This window comes from Lithobates pipiens, unplaced genomic scaffold, assembly GCF_037356315.1.
Source record: "Lithobates pipiens isolate NorthernLeopardFrog02 unplaced genomic scaffold, aLitPip1_a1.2 Scaffold_160, whole genome shotgun sequence".
Lineage (NCBI taxonomy): Eukaryota > Metazoa > Chordata > Amphibia > Anura > Ranidae > Lithobates > Lithobates pipiens.
The window spans coordinates 1,702,972-1,727,251 of NW_027507749.1; the positions used below are offsets into that span (position 1 = coordinate 1,702,972).

General features: G+C 47.9%; 1 protein-coding gene across 2 annotated transcripts in view; it reads left to right on the plus strand.

Annotated features, from left to right (window-relative positions):
* The window catches only part of LOC143986453 (vomeronasal type-2 receptor 26-like), a 135,776-nt gene that overhangs the window by 108,268 nt on the left and 3,228 nt on the right, over positions 1-24,280 (plus strand). For both annotated transcript variants that reach the window (XM_077484798.1, XM_077484799.1), the window contains 2 exons: positions 3,996-4,214; positions 21,842-21,965. In XM_077484798.1, coding sequence (XP_077340924.1) covers positions 3,996-4,214; positions 21,842-21,965 — 343 coding nt within the window. The remainder of the gene's footprint in view (positions 1-3,995; positions 4,215-21,841; positions 21,966-24,280) is intronic.

The following is a 24,280-nucleotide window of genomic DNA, read 5'->3' on the forward strand; positions in this document are numbered from 1 at the left end:
TCTAATACGAAACGGAACGGAACGAAGCAAAACAAATTTATTGACGGCGCGCATTTCTAATAAAAGCAGAAATCAAAGTGCAATTGTCAGCTGAGCTAAAGTTCATAAAGATCGCTTGGGTGTGTGAATGTAGATATTAGTCAGTCCATCCATTTAAGTAATGTTATATGAAAAAGCACAACCGGCCAAGCCGCTAATATAACACCACAGGAATAGGTTGATCACAAGATGCCAGGAATTGTAGTTCACACATGACACGCAACACTATCATGGTAAGTACATACTGTATATACTGCAATTAGTGTGGTCATGATTCAGACTCCCACCTACGTTTCTGGTCTGGCCCGTGCTGCTGGGTAAGTCCCAGTATGTGGGTAATGTCCTGGCACGGCCGATAGGACCAGTAGAGGCACAATGGGGTCAATTACTCACTGTTCCACCACGATGGATCAGATTCCGAGACATCTGGCATCCAAATAGGTCCTCCAAAAATGGAGAGAGTATGTGGTTGCCTAGCTGGCAATAGCAGATGTAATATCAATATGTGGTGGCGCCATAGCTTCATGTGTCTCAGGGTTCAAGTAAGTGCGGTATTTGGTCCAAACCATACAGTGCAGCAGTAAATGGGGGATTAGTCCCCATGTCTACATGTATCGCTCCACCCTTGGTAACTTCGTCAGGACATATAGAGCATTAGGCTGCTGCTGAGTTAAAGGAGTTGTAAAGTCTCAAGGTTTTGTCACCTTAAAGTGGAGGTAAACACACCACTCATGATTCTCAATGATTGCCATCTTTCTTATGTATATATGTATACATGCCTCTTGCATGTATCCCTACCTTTCAACCTCTTGCTGACCAGCCGCCGTCAATTTAGAGAGGCAGGTCGGCAATGATCCCGCGATCCCTCATAGTTTTACGTGGGTTTGTGGGATCGGGATAGCAGGCACATGCACGCCGCCAGGGGTGCCGATGCTCAGGGCCAACGGTCACGTTGACCGCGGGCACGAAAGGCAGAACACGGAAGTGTGCGTGTAAACACACAAATCCCTGTTCTGTACTGTGAGGGATGACAGATCGTGTGTTCCTAATAGCTAGGAACCACGATCTATCACTTCCTCTAATCAGTCTCCTCCCCCTTCAGTTAGAAACACATAGCAGGCAACGCAGTTAACCCCTTGATCGCCGATTAGTGTTAACCCCTTCCCTGCCCGCGACATTTACACAATAATGAGTGCATTTTTATAGCACTGATCGCTGTATAAATACCAATGGTCCAAAATATGTGTCAAAAGTGTCCGATCTGTCTGCCATAATGTCGCAGTACCGATAAAAATCGCAGATCGCTGCCAAAAAATAAATGATAATAATAAAAATGCTATATATCTAGCACCTATTTTGAAGATGCTATAACTTTTGCAAAAACCAATCAATATACGCTTATTGTGATTTTTTTTGACAAAAATATGTAGAAGAATACATATCGGCCTAAACTGAGAAAAAAATTGCTTTTAAAAAAATTGGGGTTATTTATTATAGCAAAAAGTACAAAATGTTGTGTTTCTTTTAAAATTAGCGCTATTTTTTGTTTATAGTGCAAAAAATAAAAACCACAGAGGTGATCAAATACCACCAAAAAGAAGTTCTATTTATGTGGAAAAAAAGGACATCAATTTTGTTTGGGCGCAGCGTCGCACGACCGCGCAATTGCCAGTTAAAGCAATGCAGTGCAGAATTGCAAAAAATGGCCCGGTCATTGAGCAGCCAAATCTTCCGGGGCTGAAGTGGTTAGAAATCACGCCCTTCTGCACAATGAGCCCCACAAATCTTTGAAATCCATTAGCGTGTCTATGCTCTGGAGCTAAGTGGGCAGAGTTGTGACATCGCTAGACTCCCCGCCCAGCTCTACACTCCCCTTTGTCCAGACAGAGGCGCAAAGGAAGCAGAGCGCGCTCACGGCCTCCTGTGACTCCCACGCATCTGCTACACAACTACATAACTACACAACAATCTGCTACTGTAGTAATAACTCTGAGATGCTTAGAGAGGGATGATGATGATGCTTGCAAAGTACACTGAATGTCTCTCTCATACTAGTGCATGAGATAAGGAAATGAGCTGTCACTCACAGCAAGGGGGAAGAACAGACTGGTATGTCTGTTTTTATCTCACTGAAAAGAAGATAAGAGAATTGCTCAGAGCTGGATTAACTCTTCATGGTAAGACTGGGCACAGATGACATGAAATCATATGCTTTACCAGGTAAAAGCCTTAATGAAAAAAATGTTGGGGGGTTTACATCCACTTTAATGCATTCAATGCATTAAGGTGAAAAACCTTATGTTCTGCAGCTGCCTCCCAGACAGGGGCAAATCCAGGGAGAGGGCAACAGGGCAATTGCCCCCCCCAACAAATTAGTGATGGGCCGGCATAGGTGAGTGAGCGCGGCGGGTGGGCCAGCCCAGTCAGGGGGTGAGTGAGCGGACGGGCGGGTCGGCAGGTGATTAAATGGTGGGTCAGTCAGCAGGTGAGCTGGCGAACAGGACAGGTGGCAGGTGAGCAGGGGGGCTGGCCAATCAGCAGGCCACTGGGCGGGGGATCAGAGAGATGACATCATCTCTCACCGCCCACCCTGCATCACTGCCGTTTCACCCTCCCTGTGCAGCTGCGGGCAGAAAAGAGATTACATCATGTCTCTGCTGCCTGACTTCACTCTGGGACACAGCAAGTGACAATCTGCACCTTAACCGGCAAGTGACACAGCAAGTGACAATTGTAGCATACAAGTGGCAATTCGCAATGTATGGCAGGTGGCATGGCAGGTGACGTGACACTGACAAGTGATAATCCACAATGTGTGTCAGGTGATATGGCAAGTGACAATCTGCAACATGTGGCAAGTGACAATATGCAACGTGTGGCAGGTGACATGGCAAGTGACAATCAGCAATGTGTGGCAGGTGACAATCCGCAATGTGTGGCAGGTGACGTGACAAGTGACAATCTGCAACATGTGGCAGGTGACATGACAATTGACAATCCGCAACGTGTGGCAGGGGATGTGACAAGTGACAATCCACAACGTGTGGCAGGTGATGTGACAAGTGACAATCTGCAACATGTGGCAGGTGACGTGACAATCCGCAATGTGTGGCAGGTGACATGACAAATGGCAACCCGCAACGTGTGGCAGGTGACATGACAAATGGCAACCCGCAACGTGTGGCAGGTGACGTGACAAGTGGCAATCCGCAACGTGTGGCAGGTGATGTGACAAGTGGCAATCCGCAATGTGTGGCAGGTGACGTGACAAGTGACAATCCGCAACGTGTGGCAGGTGACGTGACAAGTGACAATCCGCAACGTGTGGCAGGTGACGTGACAAGTGACAATCCGCAGTGTGTGGCAGGTAACATGACAAGTGACAATTTGCAACATGTGGCAAGTGACGTGACAAGTGGCAATCCGAAACATGTGGCAGGTGACGTGACAAGTGACAATCCGCAATGTGTGGCAGGCGATGTGACAAGTGACAATATGCAACGTGTGGCAGGTGACGTGACAAGTGACAATCCGCAACGTGTGGCAAGTGACAATCCGCAATGTGTGGCAGGTGATGTGGCAAGTGACAATCTGCAACTTGTGGCATGTGACAATCCGCATCTAGTGGCATGTGACGTGGCAAGTGACAATCCACAAAGTATGGCTGGTGACGTGGCAAGTGACAAATGTGCAAGTGACAAATGTGCAACATGTGGACTGGTATGATTCAGGAGAGGGGGGCACTCGCTCCTCCCTCTCCTTCCCTGACCTGCCAGGCTGCGTGCTTGGATAAGGGCCTGATATTGCTTGACCGCTAGTCAATTGAAATGTAATTTGACTATTTATATATATCAGGTTAGAACTTTTTCCCTGTTCGGGAGTTCTGCTGTGGGGGGGGGGGGGATGTTCAGCCCATCTCTAATGGTAATGTTTGTTCTTCTGTTTTCCATGAAAAGCTGCACAAGTATGTGAGAAAAGTTCATTACACCGACCCAGATGATGGCGAGATCTTCTTTAATGAGAGAAGAGAAATTCCAACTGATCTTATTTTACAAAGCTGGATTTCTTTTACAGCTCCTTCATTAAAAACAATCACCACCATTCAAAGCCCAGATTATGTTCCTCCTGAACAATTTCCCAATATGAGTGATCCCATCTTCTGGAGAACAGGCAAAGTAAGAAATCACTTTATTTTCTGTTTATATTGTTTTTGATTTTAGAGATTTTCTGGTCTTAATTTAAGAAATGCTTGCCAGTGTGCCAATGTGCCTCTCCACGTATGGGGTCATTTTTGAAGCCACTGAAGATTTTTTGATTGTAAATAATTGGTGTACATAAACTTTCTTTATTTTCTATGTGAATATGTATGTGTTGTGGAATAAATAAATTAATGAATTTATTGAATGAATGAATGAATAAAGTTGTCAGAGGAGGTACCGGAGAGGCTGTATATCTCTGACATAAATGACATATAGGTGTGCACCCCAAAGCTCAGACTCATACTGTATGTGTGTACATGTGTATATATACTGGCAGTGTCAGTAGTAGGGGGGAGTTTGGTGTTAGAGTCGAACGTACGTTCGACTCGAACATCGGCTGGGCCGTTATGGGCCGTTCGTGCCAAATTTGTGTGGCGCTCACAGCCCACAATGCACTGCACCATCGCAGTGCATTGCTGGCTCATGATTGGCCAAGCATGCACTGTGACCCTGCATGCTTGGCCAATCAAAGCGCCGGCAGTGAGGAGAGCCATGATTGGCCACAGGCAGGATGCCTGTGGCCAATCATAGCTCAGGCTGTGTAGTACATGCCCCACACTATATAAGGCCACCAGCACGGCGGCCTTGTGTAGTGTTCCGGCATCTGCAGGAGTTAGTGGGTGGTGTCTGTGTACCTTCAGTGCAATATACACCTGTATCTACCTATTTAGCTTTATTGCTCTTCTGTAATTGAGCTATCAGCCATCTGCAGGAGTTTGTGGGTGTTGTCTGTGTGCCCTGAGCGCAGTATACACCTGTATCTACCTATATAGCTATATTGCTCTTCTGTAATTGAGCTATCAGCCATCTGCAGGAGTTTCTGGGTATTGTCTGTGTGCCCTGAGTGCAGTATACACCTGTATCTACCTATTTTGCTTTATTGCTCTTCTGTAATTGAGCTATCAGCCATCTGCGGGAGTTTCTAGGTGTTGTCTGTGTGCCCTGAGCACAGTATACACCTGTATCTACCTATATAGCTGTATTGCTCTTCTGTAATTGAGCTTTCAGTCATCTGCAGGAGTTTCTGGGTGTTGTCTGTGTGCCCTGAGCGCAGTATACACCTGTATCTACCTATATAGCTCTTCTGTAATTGAGCAATCAGCCATCTGCAGGAGTTTCCGGGTGTTGTCTGTGTGCCCTGAGCGCAGTATACACCTGAATCTACCTATATTGCTCTTCTCTAATTGAGCCATCTGCCATCTGCAGGAGTTAGTTGGTGTTGTGTGCCTCCAGCACAGCACAGTATACACCGGTATCTACCCTTTAATTCCTGGTGTTCTATAATAAAGGCATCTGCAGGATTTAGTGGGTGTTGTGTGCCTCCAGCACAGTATACACCAATATCTACCCTTTAATTCCTGTTGTTCTATAATAAAGGCATCTGCAGGAGTTAGTGGGTGTTGTGTGCCTCCAGCACAGCACAGTATACACCTGTATCTACCCTATATTGCTGGTGTTCTATAATAAAGGCATCTGCAGGACTTAGTGGATGTTGTGTGCCTCCAGCACAATATACACTACCCAATTGCTGTTTTTCCCATCTCCCTTCAGGCCATTACCATGTCTGGAAGGCCAACAAGGAGAGGCAGACAGGCACGAGCCGATAAAAGGGGGCAAGCAGGCTCTGTGTCTAGAGACAACAGTGCTGGTCGTGGATGCAGTGCATCATCATCAGCACGTGGCCATGGGACACGCTTGTCCTTCTTTTCGGCAGCTGGACGTGTTGAGCCACATCATGCCGAAGACTTGGTAGAGTGGATGACCAAGCCCTCTTCATCCTCCTCATCCTCTCTCACCCAGGCTCAGGGTAGTAGCAAAGCAGCTACCAACGCATCCTCTTCCCTCGTCTTAATGTGATCATCAGTCACTCCTTCCCTAGACCCACCACGTCCTCCTGAGGAGTCCCCTGAACTCTTTGAGCACAGTGTTGGGTACATGCTCCAGGAGGATGCCCAGTGTTTTGTAGGCTCTGATGATGATACTCAGCTAGAGGAAGGCAGTAGCGTGAGCGCAGAGAGAGGGGATGCTCAAGCAGGACAGCAATCTAGCAGTCATGTTCCACAAGCTGCAGCATACTGCCAGGTTTGCTCCAGTGATGAAGAGGTAGGGGATGATGAGGGCACTGACTCCACGTGGGTGCCTGGTAGGAGAGAGGAAGAGGAGGAGGAGGCACATCTCCAATGAGGCAGGATGCACTCCGGGGGCCAGCTTAGGGGCAGCACACCGACTGAATCACACCGCAGAGCTCCACCTGTGCAGGGCGCTGCCTCTGCGCGTTATCTAAAAGTTCTTTAGTGTGGGCCTTTTTTGAGACCAGTGCATCAGATCGCACCGCTGCTATTTGCAACATATGTCTCAAGTGTATCTCGCGTGGCCAAAACATCAGTCGCTTGGGCACCACATGCTTGACCAGACATATGTTGACCTGCCATGCAGGTCGTTGGCAAGCTTACCTTAAAGACCCACACCAAAGAACAAAGCAGACCTCTCCTTGCTCCTTATCAGCTGGGATCTCCAACCCCACTAGACCTTCAGTCCTCTCTGAAACCTGCGCTGAGAGGAATCAAGGTGTAGAATTAGGTGTGTCACAGCCAAGTGCTTGCGGGCACTCTGCTAGCAGTACACCCATGTCCGATTGAAGCAGGCAAATTTCCCTGCCCCAGCTACTGGACCATAGAAAGAAGTTCACTCCCAGCCATCCACATGCCCAGTGGTTGAATGCTAGCTGGGCTAAATTGCTAGCACTTCAACTGCTGCCTTTTCAGTTGGTAGACTCGGCTCCCTTCCGTGAGTTTATGTAATGTGAGGTTCCTCAGTGGCAGGTCCCCAAACGCCACTTTTTCTCATGGAAGGTGATTCCGGCTCTCTACCGGCATGTGGAAGGCAATGTCCTTGCCTCACTGGACAGGGCGGTCAGCGGTAAGGTGCATATTACCGCTGACTCATGGTCCAGCAGTCATGGACAGGGACGTTACCTGTCTTTCACGGCCCATTGGGTCACTCTTCTGGCAGCTGGGAAGGATGCAGGACAAGGTGCAGTAGTGTTGGAGGTTGTTCTACCACCACGCCTCCAAAATGCTACTACTGGTTGTGACACACCTCTCTCCTCCACCCCCTCCTCTTCTTCTTCCTCCATGGCCTCTTCCAGTGCTCTGTCCTCAGAACCAGAAGTGCTCCGTAGGCGTTCAAGGGGCTAAAACAGGCAAAACGATGCCATGCCATGCTTTCGCTGGTTTGTTTGGGGGACAGGAGCCACACTGGGGCAGATATTTTGTCAGCTCTGCAGGGGCAGGCTGAGAGGTGGTTGATGCCACTCCAGCTTAAAGCCAGGATTGGTGGTTTGCGACAATGGCACCAACCTCCTCTCCGCCCTCCGACAGGGAACACTGACCCATGTTCCCTGTGTGGCTCACGTCCTTAACCTGGTGGTGCAGCGGTTCTTGGACAGGTACCTGGGCTTACAGGATGTCCTGAAGCAGGCCAGGAAAGTCTGTGTGCATTTCCGCTGATCATTTAATGCCTGTGCTTGGCTGGCTGAGATCCAAAAGGAGATTAACCTGCCCAAGAACCGCCTTATATGTGACATGCCCACCAGGTGGAACTTAAGGTTGGCCATGCTGCAGCGGCTGCACACACAGCAGAGGGTCATCAATGAGTACCTGTGCAACTACGGCACCAGGACAGGGTCAGGGGAGCTCGGTTTTTTCTCACCACGCCAGTGGGGCATGATCAGGGATGCATGCACTGTCCTGTCACCATTTGAGGAGGCCACAACGATGGTGGGCAGTGACAGTGCATGCATTAGTGACACTGTACCTCTTGTCCACCTGTTGGAGCATACACTGCATGGAATAATGGACAGGGCACTTAAGGCAGAACAGAGGCAGGAAGAAGAGGACTTCCTTGCCTCTTAAGGCCCCCTTTATCCAGACAGTGTTCCTGCTGTCCCACCCATCATACAGGAAGAGGACAAGGAGGAGGAGGAGGAGGATTGTGTCAGCATGGAGGTGGAGCCTGGCACTCAGCATCAGCAGCAGCAGTCTTGTAGGGATGATTTATAGTCCCAAGAAACCCGTGGACTTGTACATGGCTGGGAGGAGGTAGCTGCGGATCATGTTGTCCTTAGTGACCCAGAGAACTCTGGATCGAATTCCTCAGCTAACCTATGCTGCATGGCCTCCCTGATCCTGCAAAGCCTGCGGAAGGATCCTAGTATTCTTCGGATCAAGGAGAGGGACCATTACTGGCTGGCCACTCTCCTTGATCCACTGTACAAGAGTAAGGTTGCGGACCTTATCTTGCCGTCGCAGAGGGAGCAGAGGATGAGACATCTCCGGGAGGCCTTTTTCAGAAAGGTCTGTGCAACGCGTTGCCAGAGACTGGGAGGTTACAAACTCCTGGTCCTGGACAACGTGCTGCTGAGGCATCGGTCAGAAGGAGCGGTGGAGAAGGTGGCCGTCTGACCGATGCGTTCAGACAATTTTTTAGTCCGCAGCCCCAAGGTATGATCGGTTCCAGCAACCATCGCCAGCGTCTGATTTACATGGTGCAGGAATACCTAGGGGCAAGGTCAGACTTGGACACCTTTCCTACCGAAAATCCTCTGGCTTACTGGGTCTTGAGGATGGATCACTGGCCAGAGCTTGCACAGTATGCAATTGAGCTACTGGCCTGTCCTGCATCAAGCGTTCTTTCGGAACGCACCTTCAGTGCTGCTGGTGGCTTTGTTACCGATCACAGGGTGCCCCTGTCCACGGACTCAGTTGACCGACTGACCTTCATAAAGGTGAATGAATCTTGGATCACCCACAGCTACCAAGCACCTGAAGCTGATGTAACCAAATAATTTTTTTTGAAATATCACATCCCTTCAAGACTGCCTATGCTGATGCTGAGTGACTGTCCTGTTATGTTGACTGTCTATCCTCTTCCTCCTCCGCTGATATCTTGGAAGAACATTTTTGGTTCTGGGTGATGCCACCAGCCCAATTTTTCAGCCCCTGTTTAACAGGGGCATGTAATTACAATTTTTGATGCAATGCTTTGCAGCAGGGCTCATTCCTGCACTACAACTATAGTATGTATATGGGAGAGGTTGCAGTGTCGTGGCACCAGGACCAGTGCCTAAGGCCCAATTTTTCAACCCCTGTTTAACAGGGGCGTGTAATTACAATTTTTGATGCAATGCTTTGCAGCACTGCTCATTCCTGCACTACAACTAGAGTATATGGGAGAGGTTGCAGTGTATAGGCCCAATTTTTCAGCCCCTGTTTAACAGGGGCATGTAATTACAATTCTTGATATAATATTTCACAGCAGGGCCCGTTCCTGTGCCCACCGAGAGTAACTGTGAGGACTTATAGTATTGTGGCACCAGCACCACCACCACAACCACCAAAGGCCCAATTTTTCTACCACTGTTCAATAATGGCATTACAATTCTTGATATAATCGTTCACAGCAGGGCGCTCCAGCGCCCACCAAGAGTCACTTTGAGGGCTTACAATGTTGTGCAACACCAACACCTTTTTCCGCCATTTCTGCAGAGCATATAGAGCAGGCCCCTGCTTTCAAACATCCAACTTACAAACATTTCCTGCTTGCAAACAGAAGGAGACAACAGGAAGTGAGATGAAAAAAGTCGTACGGCACAATAAATTATACAGGGGTGATAACCCTTCCCTATGTTTTCCAAAAAGCTTAAAAATTGTTTTTTTTTTGACTGGAGCTACACTTTAAAAATGTACCAGTTCAAAATGACAAACAGATTCTACCTAACACAACAAACCTACACAGTCTCTGTCTTGTTTGCACTGCCTGTATACTGCTGTTCTGAGTATATAGGGCCTGGGGGCCCCACGTCTTTCCTTTTTTTAATATGGGTACGGGGTTCCCCTTAATATCTGTACAAGAACCAAATGGGGCTGGTAATGGGCAGGGCGGGGGCTGCCCATGCCATTTTTCTCAATGATTTTCATCCATATTGCCGCAACCAGATATTACATTAAAAATGCCGTTTTAAATGACTTTTTTTCCGTTAAATGTCATTTTGTGCAGGGACTGTTCTAAATACGGGAACACGTGGCACTTCACAGGCATACTATAGACACCCCCCAGGCACGATATTTAAAGGAATATTTCAATTTTTTTTTCACTTTAATCATCATTAAAATCAGTGCTCCCGAAAAAAGTGCAGTTTTTAAAAACATTTTAGGCATAGACCCATGTCCCCTGGGGCAGGAGCCAGGTCCCCAAACCCTTTTTAGGACAATATCTTGCATATTAGCCATTAAAATTAGCACTTTTCATTTCTACTGCACCTTGTCCTGCATCCTTCCCAGCTGCCAGAAGAGTGACCCAATGGGCCGTGAAAGACAGGTAACCTCCCTGTCCATGCCTGTTGGACCATGAGTCAGCGGTAATATGCACCTTACCACTGACCGCCCTGTCCAGCGAGGCAAAGACATTGCCTTCCACATGCCGGTAGAGAGGCGGAATCACCTTCCGTGAGAAAAAGTGGCGTTTGGGAACCTGCCACTGAGGAACTGCACAATGTACAAACTCACGGAAGGGGGCCGAGTCTACCAACTTAAAAAGCAGCAGTTGAAGTGCTAGCAATTTAGCCAAGCTAGCATTCAACCGCTGGGCATGTGGATGGCTGGGAGTGAACTTCTTTCGACGGTCCAGCAGCTGGGGCAGGGACATTTGCCTGCTATAATCGGACGTGGGTGTACTGCTAGCAGAGTGCCCGGAAGGACTTGGCTGTGACACACCTAATTCTACACCTTCATTCCTCTCAGAGCAGGTTTCAGAGAGGACTGAATGTCTAGTGGGGTTGGAGATCCCAGGTGATGAGGAGTAAGGAGAGGTCCGCTTTGTTCTTTGGTGTGGGTCTTTGAGGTACGCTTGCCAACGAGCTGCATGGCAGGTCAACATATGTCTGGTCAAGCATGTGGTGCCCAAGCGGCTGATGTTTTGGCCACGCGAGATACACTTGAGACATATGTTGCAAATAGCAGCGGTGCGATCTGATGCACTCGTCTCAAAAAAAGCCCACACCAAAGAACATTTAGAATAACGCGCAGAGGCAGCGCCATGCACAGGCGGAGCTCTGCGGTGTGATTCAGTCGGTGTGTTGCCCCTAAGCTGGCCCCCGGAGGGCATCCTGCCTCGTTGGACATGTGCCACCTCCTCCTCCTCCTCTCTCCTACCAGGCACCCACGTGGAGTCAGTGCCCTCATCATCCCCTCCCTCTTCATCGCTGGAGCAAACCTGGCAGTATGCTGCAGCTTGTGGAACATGACTGCCAGATTGCTGTCCTTCTTGAGCATCCCCTCTCTCTGTGCTCACGCTACTGCCTTCCTCTAGCTGAGTATCATCATCAGAGCCTACAAAACACTGGGCATCCTCCTGGAGCATGTACCCAACACTGTGCTCAAAGAGTTCAGGAGACTCCTCAGGAGGACATGGTGGGTCTAGGGAAGGAGTCACTGATGATGACATTGAGAGGAGGGAAGACGATGCATTGGCAGCTGCTTTGCTAGTACCCTGAGCCTGGGTGAGAGAGGATGAGGAGGATGAAGAGGGCTTGGTCATCCACTCTACCAAGTCTTCGGCATGATGCATTTCAACACATCCAGCTGCCGAAAAGAAGGACAAGCGTGTCCCATGGCCACGTGCTGATGATGAAGATGCACCGCGTCCACGACCAACACTGTTGTCTCTAGACACAGAGCCTGCTTGCCCTCTTTTATCGGCTCGCGCCTGTCTGCCTCTCCTTGTTGGCCTTCCAAACATGGTAATGGGAGATGGAAAAACCAGCAATTGGGTAGTGTATATTGTGCTGGAGGCACACATCACCCACTAACTCCTGCATATGGCAGATGGCTCAATTAGAGAAGAGCTATATAGGTGAATATAACGGTGTATACTGCGGTCAGGGCACGCAGACAACAGGCACAATCTCCTACAACTGACTGCAAGCTCTATTACAAAAGAGCAATATAGCTAGCTATATAGCGGTGTATAGTGGGTTCAGGGCACGCAGACAACACGCACAATCTCCTACAACTGACTGCAAGCTCTATTACAAAAGAGCAATATAGCTAGCTATATAGGTGGATATAATGGTGTATACTGCGGTCAGGGCACGCAGACAACACGCACAATCTCCTACAACTGACTGCAAGCTATATTACAAAAGAGCAATATAGCTAGCTATATAGGTGGATATAATGGTGTATACTGCGGTCAGGGCACGCAGACAACACGCACAATCTCCTAAAACTGACTGCAAGCTTTATTACAAAAGAGCAATATAGCTAGCTATATAGGTGGATATAATGGCATATACTGCGGTTAGGGCACGCAGAAAACCGGCACAAACTCCTGCAGATTGCTAACAGCTCAATTACAGAAGAGCAAGAACGCAAAATCGGCCGATAATGAACTGTGTATACTGTGTTGTGGGTACACAGAGAACACCCACTAACTCCTACAGACGCCAACACACTACACAAGGCCACCGCGCTGGCCACCTTATATAGTGTGGGGCGTGTACTACACAGCCTGAGCTATGATTGGCCACGGGCATCCTGCCTGTGGCCAATCATGGCTCTCCTCGCTGCCGGCGCTGTGATTGGCCAAGCATGAGGGGTCACAGTTCATGCTTGGCCAATCATGAGCCAGCAATGCACTGCAATGGCGCAGTGCATTGTGGGCCCTGAGCGCCACATGAATTTGGTGCGAATGGCCCATAACATTCAGTATTCGCCAAACGGACGAACAGCTGATGTTCGGCTCGAACGCAAAGCTCATCCCTAACAGGGACTTTAGTAGGTGTGACAGTTGTGAGATATTAGGTGATGACAGTTGAGGGGAACTATTAGCAGTGACAGTTTTGGGATATTATTAGGAGTGACAGTTGGTGGATAGCATTAGTTGCGAGATATTATTAGGTGTGACAGTTGTGAGATATTATTAGGTATGACAGCTGTGAGATATTATTAGGGGTGACAGTTGTGAGATATTATTAGGTGTGACAGTTGTGAGATATTATTAGGGGTGACAGTTGTGAGATATTATTAGGGGTGACAGTTGTGAGATATTATTAGGTGTGACAGTTGTGAGATATTATTAAGAGTGGCAGTTGAGGGATATTATTAGGCGTGACAGTTGTGAGATATTATTAGGTGTGACAGTTGTGGGGAACTATTAGGGGTGACCATTGTGGGATATTATTAGAAGTGAGATTGCAAATCATTTCAAAAACAAAATCAACACAATTTGTGATGAGATATTTTGCGCCCTGCTTTCTCCCCCAACCAACACACCAGGTCCAACACCACAATCAATAGTTTCCTCCTTTAACCCTGTTATCATTGAGGAAGTTGCTAAACTCCTTTCCATGGCCCACCTCACCACCAGTCTGCTGGACCTTGTCCCCTCACAATTACCGCAATCACCCTCCTACTCTATCCTAAACTCTGCAACCCACATCTTCAACCTCTCCCTCTCCTCTAGCACCTTTCGCTCTCCACTCAAACGCGCCCTGGTTACCCCCATACTTAAAAATCCCTCACTGGAACCCACCTATATGAATAATTTAAGATCCATTTCCCTGCTCCCATTTGCCTCCAAGCTTTTTGAATACCTTGTCCAAAACCTTATGAGTTGCTACCTCACTGACAACAACCTTCTCCATCCCCTACATTCCGGCTTCCGCCCACAACATTCCACTGAAACTGCCCTACTAAAACTCACCAATGACCTACCAAATGCTAAAATCAATGACCAGTACTCCATACTCATACTTTTGGACCTTTCTGCTGCCTTTGACACAGTTGACCACCCATTCCTCCTCAATAAACTACACTCCCTCTGCCTCCGTGACTGTTTTTTGCATCTCTAACCATTATCTATCATCTCTACTAGTGATGGCCGAACGGTTCGCCCGGCGGTCGTTTCGCGGCGAATTTCCGACTTTCGCCGTCCGCGGGTTCGAACGCCTTTTTCCGTCGTTCGCCCCGGCGGACTTACGTGTTTAATGTATACAAGAACTTTAACCTTTCGTGACACGTTTATCATGTGTTACAGGACAACCAATTGAGACATGACAGCTCATGGACACTTGGACATTCCCCCTAACCTATAAATACACCCGATCCGGTGGCCATTTTACATTCTTTCTTCTGTCACTGTAGGGAAAGGATCCTGTGTGGAGTAGGGACAGAGAAAACGCTAGCTATTTGGTACACAAAAGTTCTTTTCAGGACTGGTATAGGTGTTAGGTCAGCAGCCTGAGTTTCTTTTGTCAGTTTAGATAAAGGGACAGAGCGCTGTATGCTGCTATTTTAGGGACAGCTCAGCCAGATTAGTCTTTCTTCATCATCATCATCATCATCATCATTAGCTGTTACTATCAGGTCCACAAAAGAGCTGTTCCAGCTAATCGTTCCAGCCTACTCTTTTTTGCCAATTTGTATAGGGACAGGCAGGAAGCAGTGTGTCAGGCAGTGAGGATAATTTTAAAGACTTGCTGTTACTATTAGTTCCACAAAGGTTCTTTTCAGGACTGGTATCAGTGGTACGGTAATAGGCTTGTACACGTATAATATTCTTTCTTCCAAATATAGAAAGAATATTATACTTGACTGCTGCCCTTCTGCTGCAGTCTGCTAATCATTCACAACTCACTTGTTCCACAAAGCTCTTTATCAGGACTGGTAACTTGGTCTGTCTAGGGTGCTACGGTACATAGGCTTGGGTGCGGTACAGTCTGCTGTTCTGTAAGGACCGCTATCGGTCCACAATAGATAGGGTTGCCGTGCACTACTGCTGACCGCTGCCCTATACTGCAGCAGTCCTTCAGCGGTATAGGGACTGACGCACAGTCTGCTAAACACTAATACACAACCTGCTTGGTCCACAAAAGTTCTTATAAGGACTGGTAACTTGGTATAGGGTGCTACGGTACATAGGCCTGAGTGCGTTACAGTCTGCTGTTCTGTAAGGACCGCTATCGGTCCACAATACATAGGGTTGCCGTGCACTACTGCTGACCGCTGCCCTATACTGCAGCAGTCCTTCATTGGTATAGGGACTGACGTACAGTCTGCTAATCACTAACACACAACCTGCTTGGTCCACAAAAGTTCTTATAAGGACTGGTAACTTGGTATAGGGTGCTACGGTACATAGGCCTGAGTGCAGTACAGTCTGCTGTTCTGTAAGGACCGCTATCGGTCCACAATACATAGGGTTGCCGTGCACTACTGCTGACCGCTGCCCTATACTGCAGCAGTCCTTCAGCGGTATAGGGACTGACGCACAGTCTGCTAAACACTAATACACAACCTGCTTGGTCCACAAAAGTTCTTATAAGGACTGGTAACTTGGTATAGGGTGCTACGGTACATAGGCCTGAGTGCAGTACAGTCTGCTGTTCTGTAAGGACCGCTATCGGTCCACAATACATAGGGTTGCCGTGCACTACTGCTGACCGCTGCCCTATACTGCAGCAGTCCTTCATTGGTATAGGGACTGACGTACAGTCTGCTAATCACTAACACACAACCTGCTTGGTCCACAAAAGTTCTTATAAGGACTGGTAACTTGGTATAGGGTGCTACGGTACATAGGCCTGAGTGCGTTACAGTCTGCTGTTCTGTAAGGACCGCTATCGGTCCACAATACATAGGGTTGCCGTGCACTACTGCTGACCGCTGCCCTATACTGCAGCAGTCCTTCATTGGTATAGGGACTGACGTACAGTCTGCTAATCACTAACACACAACCTGCTTGGTCCACAAAAGTTCTTATAAGGACTGGTAACTTGGTATAGGGTGCTACGGTACATAGGCCTGAGTGCAGTACAGTCTGCTGTTCTGTAAGGACCGCTATCGGTCCACAATACATAGGGTTGCCGTGCACTACTGCTGACCGCTGCCCTATACTGCAGCAGTCCTTCAGCGGTATAGGGACTGACGCACAGTCTGCTAAACACTAATACACAACCTGCTTGGTCCACAAAAGTTCTTATAAGGACTGGTAACTTGGTATAGGGTGCTACGGTACATAGGCCTGAGTGCAGTACAGTCTGCTGTTCTGTAAGGACCGCTATCGGTCCACAATACATAGGGTTGCCGTGCACTACTGCTGACCGCTGCCCTATACTGCAGCAGTCCTTCATTGGTATAGGGACTGACGTACAGTCTGCTAATCACTAACACACAACCTGCTTGGTCCACAAAAGTTCTTATAAGGACTGGTAACTTGGTATAGGGTGCTACGGTACATAGGCCTGAGTGCGTTACAGTCTGCTGTTCTGTAAGGACCGCTATCGGTCCACAATACATAGGGTTGCCGTGCACTACTGCTGACCGCTGCCCTATACTGCAGCAGTCCTTCATTGGTATAGGGACTGACGTACAGTCTGCTAATCACTAACACACAACCTGCTTGGTCCACAAAAGTTCTTATAAGGACTGGTAACTTGGTATAGGGTGCTACGGTACATAGGCCTGAGTGCGTTACAGTCTGCTGTTCTGTAAGGACCGCTATCGGTCCACAATACATAGGGTTGCCGTGCACTACTGCTGACCGCTGCCCTATACTGCAGCAGTCCTTCAGCGGTATAGGGACTGACGCACAGTCTGCTAAACACTAACACACAACCTGCTTGGTCCACAAAAGTTCTTATAAGGACTGGTAACTTGGTATAGGGTGCTACGGTACATAGGCCTGAGTGCAGTACAGTCTGCTGTTCTGTAAGGACCGCTATCGGTCCACAATACATAGGGTTGCCGTGCACTACTGCTGACCGCTGCCCTATACTGCAGCAGTCCTTCATTGGTATAGGGACTGACGTACAGTCTGCTAATCACTAACACACAACCTGCTTGGTCCACAAAAGTTCTTATAAGGACTGGTAACTTGGTATAGGGTGCTACGGTACATAGGCCTGAGTGCGTTACAGTCTGCTGTTCTGTAAGGACCGCTATCGGTCCACAATACATAGGGTTGACGTGCACTACTGCTGACCGCTGCCCTATACTGCAGCAGTCCTTCAGCGGTATAGGGACTAAGAGTTTTGTCACAGGGTGATTTAAAAAATGACAGGCAGAGGAAGAGGCAGGCCCTTCCGCAGGGGTGGTAGGGGTAGGGCAGGAGCAACAGCCTTGAGCCAAAGTGGGAAGTTGCAGAAGGTGCGTTCAATTACTTTAAAGGACGCACCAGACTTGGTTGAGTGGCTCACTCAGCCTTATTCTTCTGCACCCTCCTCATCCTCTCGATCTGCACCCTCTTCTTCACTCTCTGCTATGTGCACCCCCAAAGACACTACCACCAACAACACCACCACCACCACATACCTTCCGCTTGAGTGCAAATGGGGGCCTTCATGCTCCAGTGTTTTAATAGGGACCCCCGTATAAAAAGCATGAGGGTCAAGGACCAGTACTGGGTGGCAACGTACTTAGATCCCCGGTACAAACACAAAATGGCGGAAATGTTACCGCCGTCGCAGAGGGCTGTCAGAATGCAGCACTTCCAGGCCTTGCTTCGAGAAATGCTGCATTCTGCTTTTGCGTGCGCTGGCAGAGGAGCAATTCCCACTCCCAGAGAAGGATTTGCGGGTACCAATCCAACAGCGCCTGCAAGAAGAGGCCGGTTTGAAGATGTGTTGGTGACTTCGGATATGAGGTCATTCTTTCAGCCGACCCATCGACAGGTGTCATCCGGATCCAGCATCAGGGAACGCCTAGACCGTCAGGTGTCCGACTACATTGGGTTAACGGCCGATGTGGACGCTCTGAGGAGTGATGAACCCCTAGACTACTGGGTGGGCAGGCTTGACCTCTGGCCAGAGCTTGCCCAATTTGCAATCGAACTGTTGGCTTGCCCCTCATCCAGTGTCCTGTCCGAAAGGACGTTCAGCGCAGCAGGGGGGATTGTGACCGATAAGCGTACTCGCCTAGCTCACCACAGTGTTAACTACCTCACATTTCTAAAAATGAATGAGGCATGGATCTCGGAGGAATTCAACACATGTGATCAGTAGACCATGTATATGTCTATAAACAATTTTTGGAATCAAGCACACAGACCTTCTTAATTCATTTGGCTCACTTCCCTGACCCAAAAAAGCACACCGTACTATATGCCCCTACCCTCCTCTTTGAAGAGGTTGAGCGGTGTCATATTTCTACTGGGGCTGCTTATTATGAGGGGTTCCCACCATCCCTGTGCTGTGCTGACTTCCTCCTGGGTGTTCTTATTATGAGGGGCTCCCACCATCCCTGTGCTGTGCTGACTTCCTCCTGGGGGTTCTTATTATGAGGGGCTCCCACCATCCCTGTGCTGTGCTGACTTCCTCCTGGGGGTTCTTATTATGAGGGGATCACACCATCCCTGTGCTGTGCTGACTTCCTCCTGGGGCTGCTTACGGTGCTGCTGTCAGCGCTGTATGTCACGGAGCTGCTGTCAGCGCTGTATGTCACGGAGCTGCTGTCAGCGCTGTATGTCACGGAGCTGCTGTCAGCGCTGTATGTCACGGAGCTGCTGTCAGCGCTGTATGTCACGGAGCTGCTGTCAGCGCTGTATGTCACGGAGCTGCTGTCAGCGCTGTATGTCACGGTGCTGCTGTCAGCGCTGTATGTCACGGAGCTGCTGTCAGCGCTGTATGTCACGGAGCTGCTGTCAGCGCTGTATGTCACGGAGCTGCTGTCAGCGCTGTATGTCACGGAGCTGCTGTCAGCGCTGTATGTCACGGAGCTGCTGTCAGCGCTGTATGTCACGGTGCTGCTGTCAGCGCTGTATGTCACGGAGCTGCTGTCAGCGCTGTATGTCACGGAGCTGCTGTCAGTGCTGTATGTCACGGAGCTGCTGTCAGCGCTGTATGTCACGGAGCTGCTGTCAGCGCTGTATGTCACGGAGCTGCTGTCAGCGCTGTATGTCACGGTGCTGCTGTCAGCGCTGTATGTCACGGAGCTGCTGTCAGCGCTGTATGTCACGGAGCTGCTGTCAGCGCTGTATGTCACGGAGCTGCTGTCAGCGCTGTATGTCACGGAGCTGCTGTCAGCGCTGTATGTCACGGAGCTGCTGTCAGCGCTGTATGTCACGGTGCTGATGTCAGTGCTCTGTATTACGGTGCTGCTGTCAGTGCTCTGTATCTCCTGCACCCTCTTGTTTGCCTACCCTGGTCCCTGACCTTCCCTCTCCTCCATTGCCTTCATTAGCTCCATAGTCCTGAATTGTCAGAACAATTTCCCAAATAAAAAAAAATGCTTGTAGTTATTGATCCCAAATTCACCTCATACATGTATTATGCTATTGTCCAGGTGGTGGGACTACGTGCTACCCCCTAATAATTACCCCGTGGCCGCAAATTCGACCTAAAGGTTTGCGAAATTCGCCTCCCATTGAAGTCAATGGAGCCCGCGGCGAACGGTCGTTTTCGCGAACGTTTGTGTCCGTTCGCGTTTCGCGTTCGCGAAACGTCCCGTCGGAAGTTCGTCCATCACTAATCTCTACCAACTCTCACCATATACACCAACTCTCCCCATCTCCCCCGCTCCTCTTCCTTTTTCTGTTTGGGGTATCCTAAGGCTCCGTCCTTGGGCCCTTTTTATTATCTCTCTATACATCTTACATGGGCTAGTTACTAACCTCCCATGGTTTCCCATACCACCTCTATTCTGATGACAACCAGATCTATATCTCGACTCCTCAGTCTCCTCATGTATCACAAATTTCCTGAGCAAAATACCAATATGGATGTCACACCACATCTTGAAATATTTCCTCCTCCCTGATGCCCCACCTGCCGGGAACCAGGGGAGCCATGACAGCTGGAAGGCTCCAGCCGCCACTGGATATCCCTAAATATTTAATGCCTACAATTTCCCAGACATACGGGTAGGGGGTTCAGAGAGATTCTGTTGTGGGAAAATGTTTAAACCTGGGATATGTGATTTAGTTGCATTGAATTTATAATATGAAATGTCACAAAAAGCACAGAGCATACAGTACATTGGACAGTTGTGAAGGTAACATCTAGATAGCATGGAGATCCCATCATCAGTAAACAAGAACATGTTTATATTCCCTATTCCCCATTTTTATGTCTAATAACCCTGATAACTGATGGTAATGGTTCCATTATTATAGCAAATATAATATGTGAGAGGGGTAACCGCATTTCATAAGCAGGACAATTTGACTTTCTTTGGGCTGCTGACACTTCTTACTTCTTACTACCACAGGTCCTTATACAGCCTTATATCAATTTTTTCCTGTCTTGCTGGATCCCCCTGCGCACCCCTGATGAATGTCCCACCTTACCTCCAGCTTCCAGACTGAACATGTCCTTTGGTGCCCCTCTATGTCATTTGGCCTATTTGTGAACATTCTTCTGGTTCCTGTTACTCTTTACACTTCTATGTTGGTGTATACATTGGATAGTATTGTCTCCTGATGAAGTGAACATTGTTTCACAAAACGTGTTGATATATATCCCAACATTTACCTATCTGTCTTTATGTGTAATGTTGCCTAAATGCAGCCTCAAGAACAGATCAGGCCAAAAAATAGATCAGGTCAGAAACAAGTGGATGTTGTGGTTTGAGAACCCTAAACCTGAAACCCTACCAACATAAAATACAAAAATGAGAAAAAAAAATTAGGAATCCCTAAAACACCCCCAAACCAAAGCCATCAAATTGTAAAGAAAAGCCTTGCAAAAAAAGTAGCTTAACCTAAAATAGAGGCCCGAACAGCATGCAATAAAAAACAATAGAAAAAAAAAAAAAAAAAAAGCTGCGCTACAAAATTTCATAAAATTGAGTCCATAAAAACCTGCATGATGCCAGGGAGATCAAGGAGATATAAACGATGTAGTCACAAACATATAAAGTGCCTGATCACCGGAGCTGTAGATTCTGCTTTCCAAATGGCAAGCATTAAAGGCAAGTGGCTTGAACCCAGAGGCAAGTGGCTTGAACCCAGCCTGGGCCTTTAAGCTTACAGGTGACCACAACACAGAGGTTATATCGGGTGATACTGCTCACTTCATCTGTCCCAATGTCCGTGCGCTCTCATTGAATGCTCAGGAATAGAGAAGGGCTACCATAGTGTAGTATATTCAAAACGTAATGAATTTATTAAATAAATGTTGCACTTACAATTACATGGTAAGTTAAATGTGTAAAAAGAAATTGCCGGCCGGCATACACAAACAGAGCCCATTCTCCTTCTCGGATAGCGTGGTGACATCACTACGTGCCTTCCTCCAGATGCGTTTCATCATCAACAGACGTTATCAACGGGGAACCAATAATGGGGAACCAATAAATCAATAAACACCCCAAATGAATGAAAATCCTGAAAAACTGACTCCTGAATGGATCTCAGACCTGAAGAAATCATAGTGAACTCATGGCAGAGGCAAACACAAACCTCATTGTATTTGTAGCACCTATTATGTATAGCCTCATGAGATATGGTGGACTTTTAAAAATAATAATAATAATAATATTTAATTTCAGATTCCGATATCTCGATGCTCAGATCCCTGTTTACCTGGCAGCAGAAAAAAGTTTGGATCTTTGATTCATAAATGTTGCTATGAGTGTGCCCCATGTCCGGAAGGAGAGATATCCAACATTTCCGGTAGAGTTTGTATTTGTTAGTAAGTTATTAGGGAAGGGTATAACTGAGGGTATCACTGAGGGTTAAGGATGAGCCGAACACCCCCCTGTTCGGTTCGCACCAGAACCTGCGAACAGACCTAAACTTCGTGTGAACTTTAGAACCCTATTAAAGTCTATGGGACTCGAACGTTCACAATCTAAAGTGCTAATTTTAAAGGCTAATAAGTTACTGTCCTAAAAAGTGTTTGGGGACCCGGGTCCTGCCCCAGGGGACATGTATCAATGCAAAAAAAAGTTTTAAAAACTGACGTTTTTTCAGGAGCAGTGATTTTAAAAATAATTAAAGTGAAACAATAAAAGTGTAATATTCCTTTAAATTTCGTACCTGGTGGGTGTCTATAGTATGCCTGTGAAGGGGCGCATGTTTCCCGTGCTTAGAACTGTCCCTGCACAAAGTGTCATTTTGCAAGGAAAAAAAGTCTTTTAAAATCACTTTCAATTGTCGGCTCCCGTAATACAGAGAACACTCAATGAGTGTTCTCTGTATTACGGAGTGGACAATTCATTCATTGATAAAAAAAAAAGCGTGGGGTTCCCCTAAATTCAATTACCAGGCCCTTCAGGTCTGGTATGGATATTAAGGGGAACCCCGCATCAAATTATAAAAAAAAAATTGACGTGGGGGTCCCCCTAAATATCCATACCAGACCCTTTATCCAAACACACAACCTGGCAGGTCGCTGGAAAAGAGGGGGGACGAGAGAGCGCCCCCCCTCCTGAACTGTACCAGGCCACATGCCATCAACATTGGGAGGATACTTTGGGGGTCTGTGACCCCTCAAAGCACCATGTCCCCATGTTGATGGGGACAAGGGCCTCATCCCCACAACCCTGGCCAGTGGTTGTGGGGGTCTGCGGGCGGGGGGCTAATCAGAATCTGGAAGCCCCCTTTAACAAGGGGACCCCCAGATCCCCCCTGTTTGAAATGGTAAGGGGGTACAAAAGTAAACCTACCATTTCACAAAGAAAGTGTAAAAAATTGTTAAATAAGACAAACGTACTTTTTAAAAATTCCTTTATTAAAAAAAAAAAAAGATTCCAGCGGTGGTAATCCACTCTTGCTATCCAGCGACCAATGATCATCTCTCCGGGGTCCAGTGATGGCTGATCATATCCAACGACTGGTGATTTTCAGTCCAGCGCAGACCATCCATGCATCCATCTTCTGTCTCCACTGAGGAGATACTGCGGGGATCCCAGCGCTGACGTTTCTTATATTAGGAGGGCGGGGCCACCCGTCACCTGACCCCGCCCCTCTGACGCTGGTGAGGGAAGCCAGGGGTTTCCGTTACATCAGAGGGGGCGGGGTCACCCATACATCACTGGGGAACACTGGGGTCAGCTTTCTGACTGAAAGTGGCTTGTCCAGTTGTGAGAAGAAGTCAAGGACTAGTGGTAGCTCCCACTTGGGGAATCTAGGTTCCCTCTGCTCCCTTGAAGAATTGTTGGATCAAAGGGTGTTTGGCCCAAGACACCCCAGAAAAGGCTGAAATTGCTGAAAAGTGAACACAAAGAGCGCTAACAGATAAGAAGACATCTAATCCAGTTTGCAAGAAACTTAAAACATCCTGAACTGTTGGATTACCGCCAGAGTTGGACCTGGAGGATATGTGGTTTGTGAATCGAGCCCAGATCCCCTCATATACCGGATTGGTACTTCTTCTCCTCGCACTCATGAGAGTAGAAATGACCTCCTTGGGGCATCCCATAGCCTCTAATCTTCCCCCCTCAAAAACCAGACCCTCAGGTGCAGATGAGCCGGGCAGGGATGTAACTGTGAGCCTTGAGACAGAAGATCAGATCAGAGTGTTATCGGTACCCATGAGACGGGAAAAATGGAATGACATTTGTACAGATTTTCTAGCTGGAGCCACCAGGGAAGGGAGTTTTGGAAGGGTCTCATCTTCCATTGAGCCCACTTCACCATTGGAATGGTAGCCACCATAGTACTGATGATCCCCAGACACTGGAGAGCCTGGAGATGGGAAGCAGAAAGAGCTGGATGAATTCTGTCCCGAATTACTGAAACCTTCTCTTCGGGTAGCAAGATGGTGCCTTTCACTGTATTGAAGAGGGCTCCTACAAATACAAGAGGACATCTCTGCAATACATCAACATTTCTCTGTGTTTTACGCCTATAAAAACCCAATAGTAAATCACCTGTTGATCTTCCAGAAATGTACTCTGCTTTTAAAGTTAATCTAATGCCGCGTACACATGATCTGACTTTCCGATGGGAAATGTTGGATGTGAACATGTTGGCTGAAAGTCCAA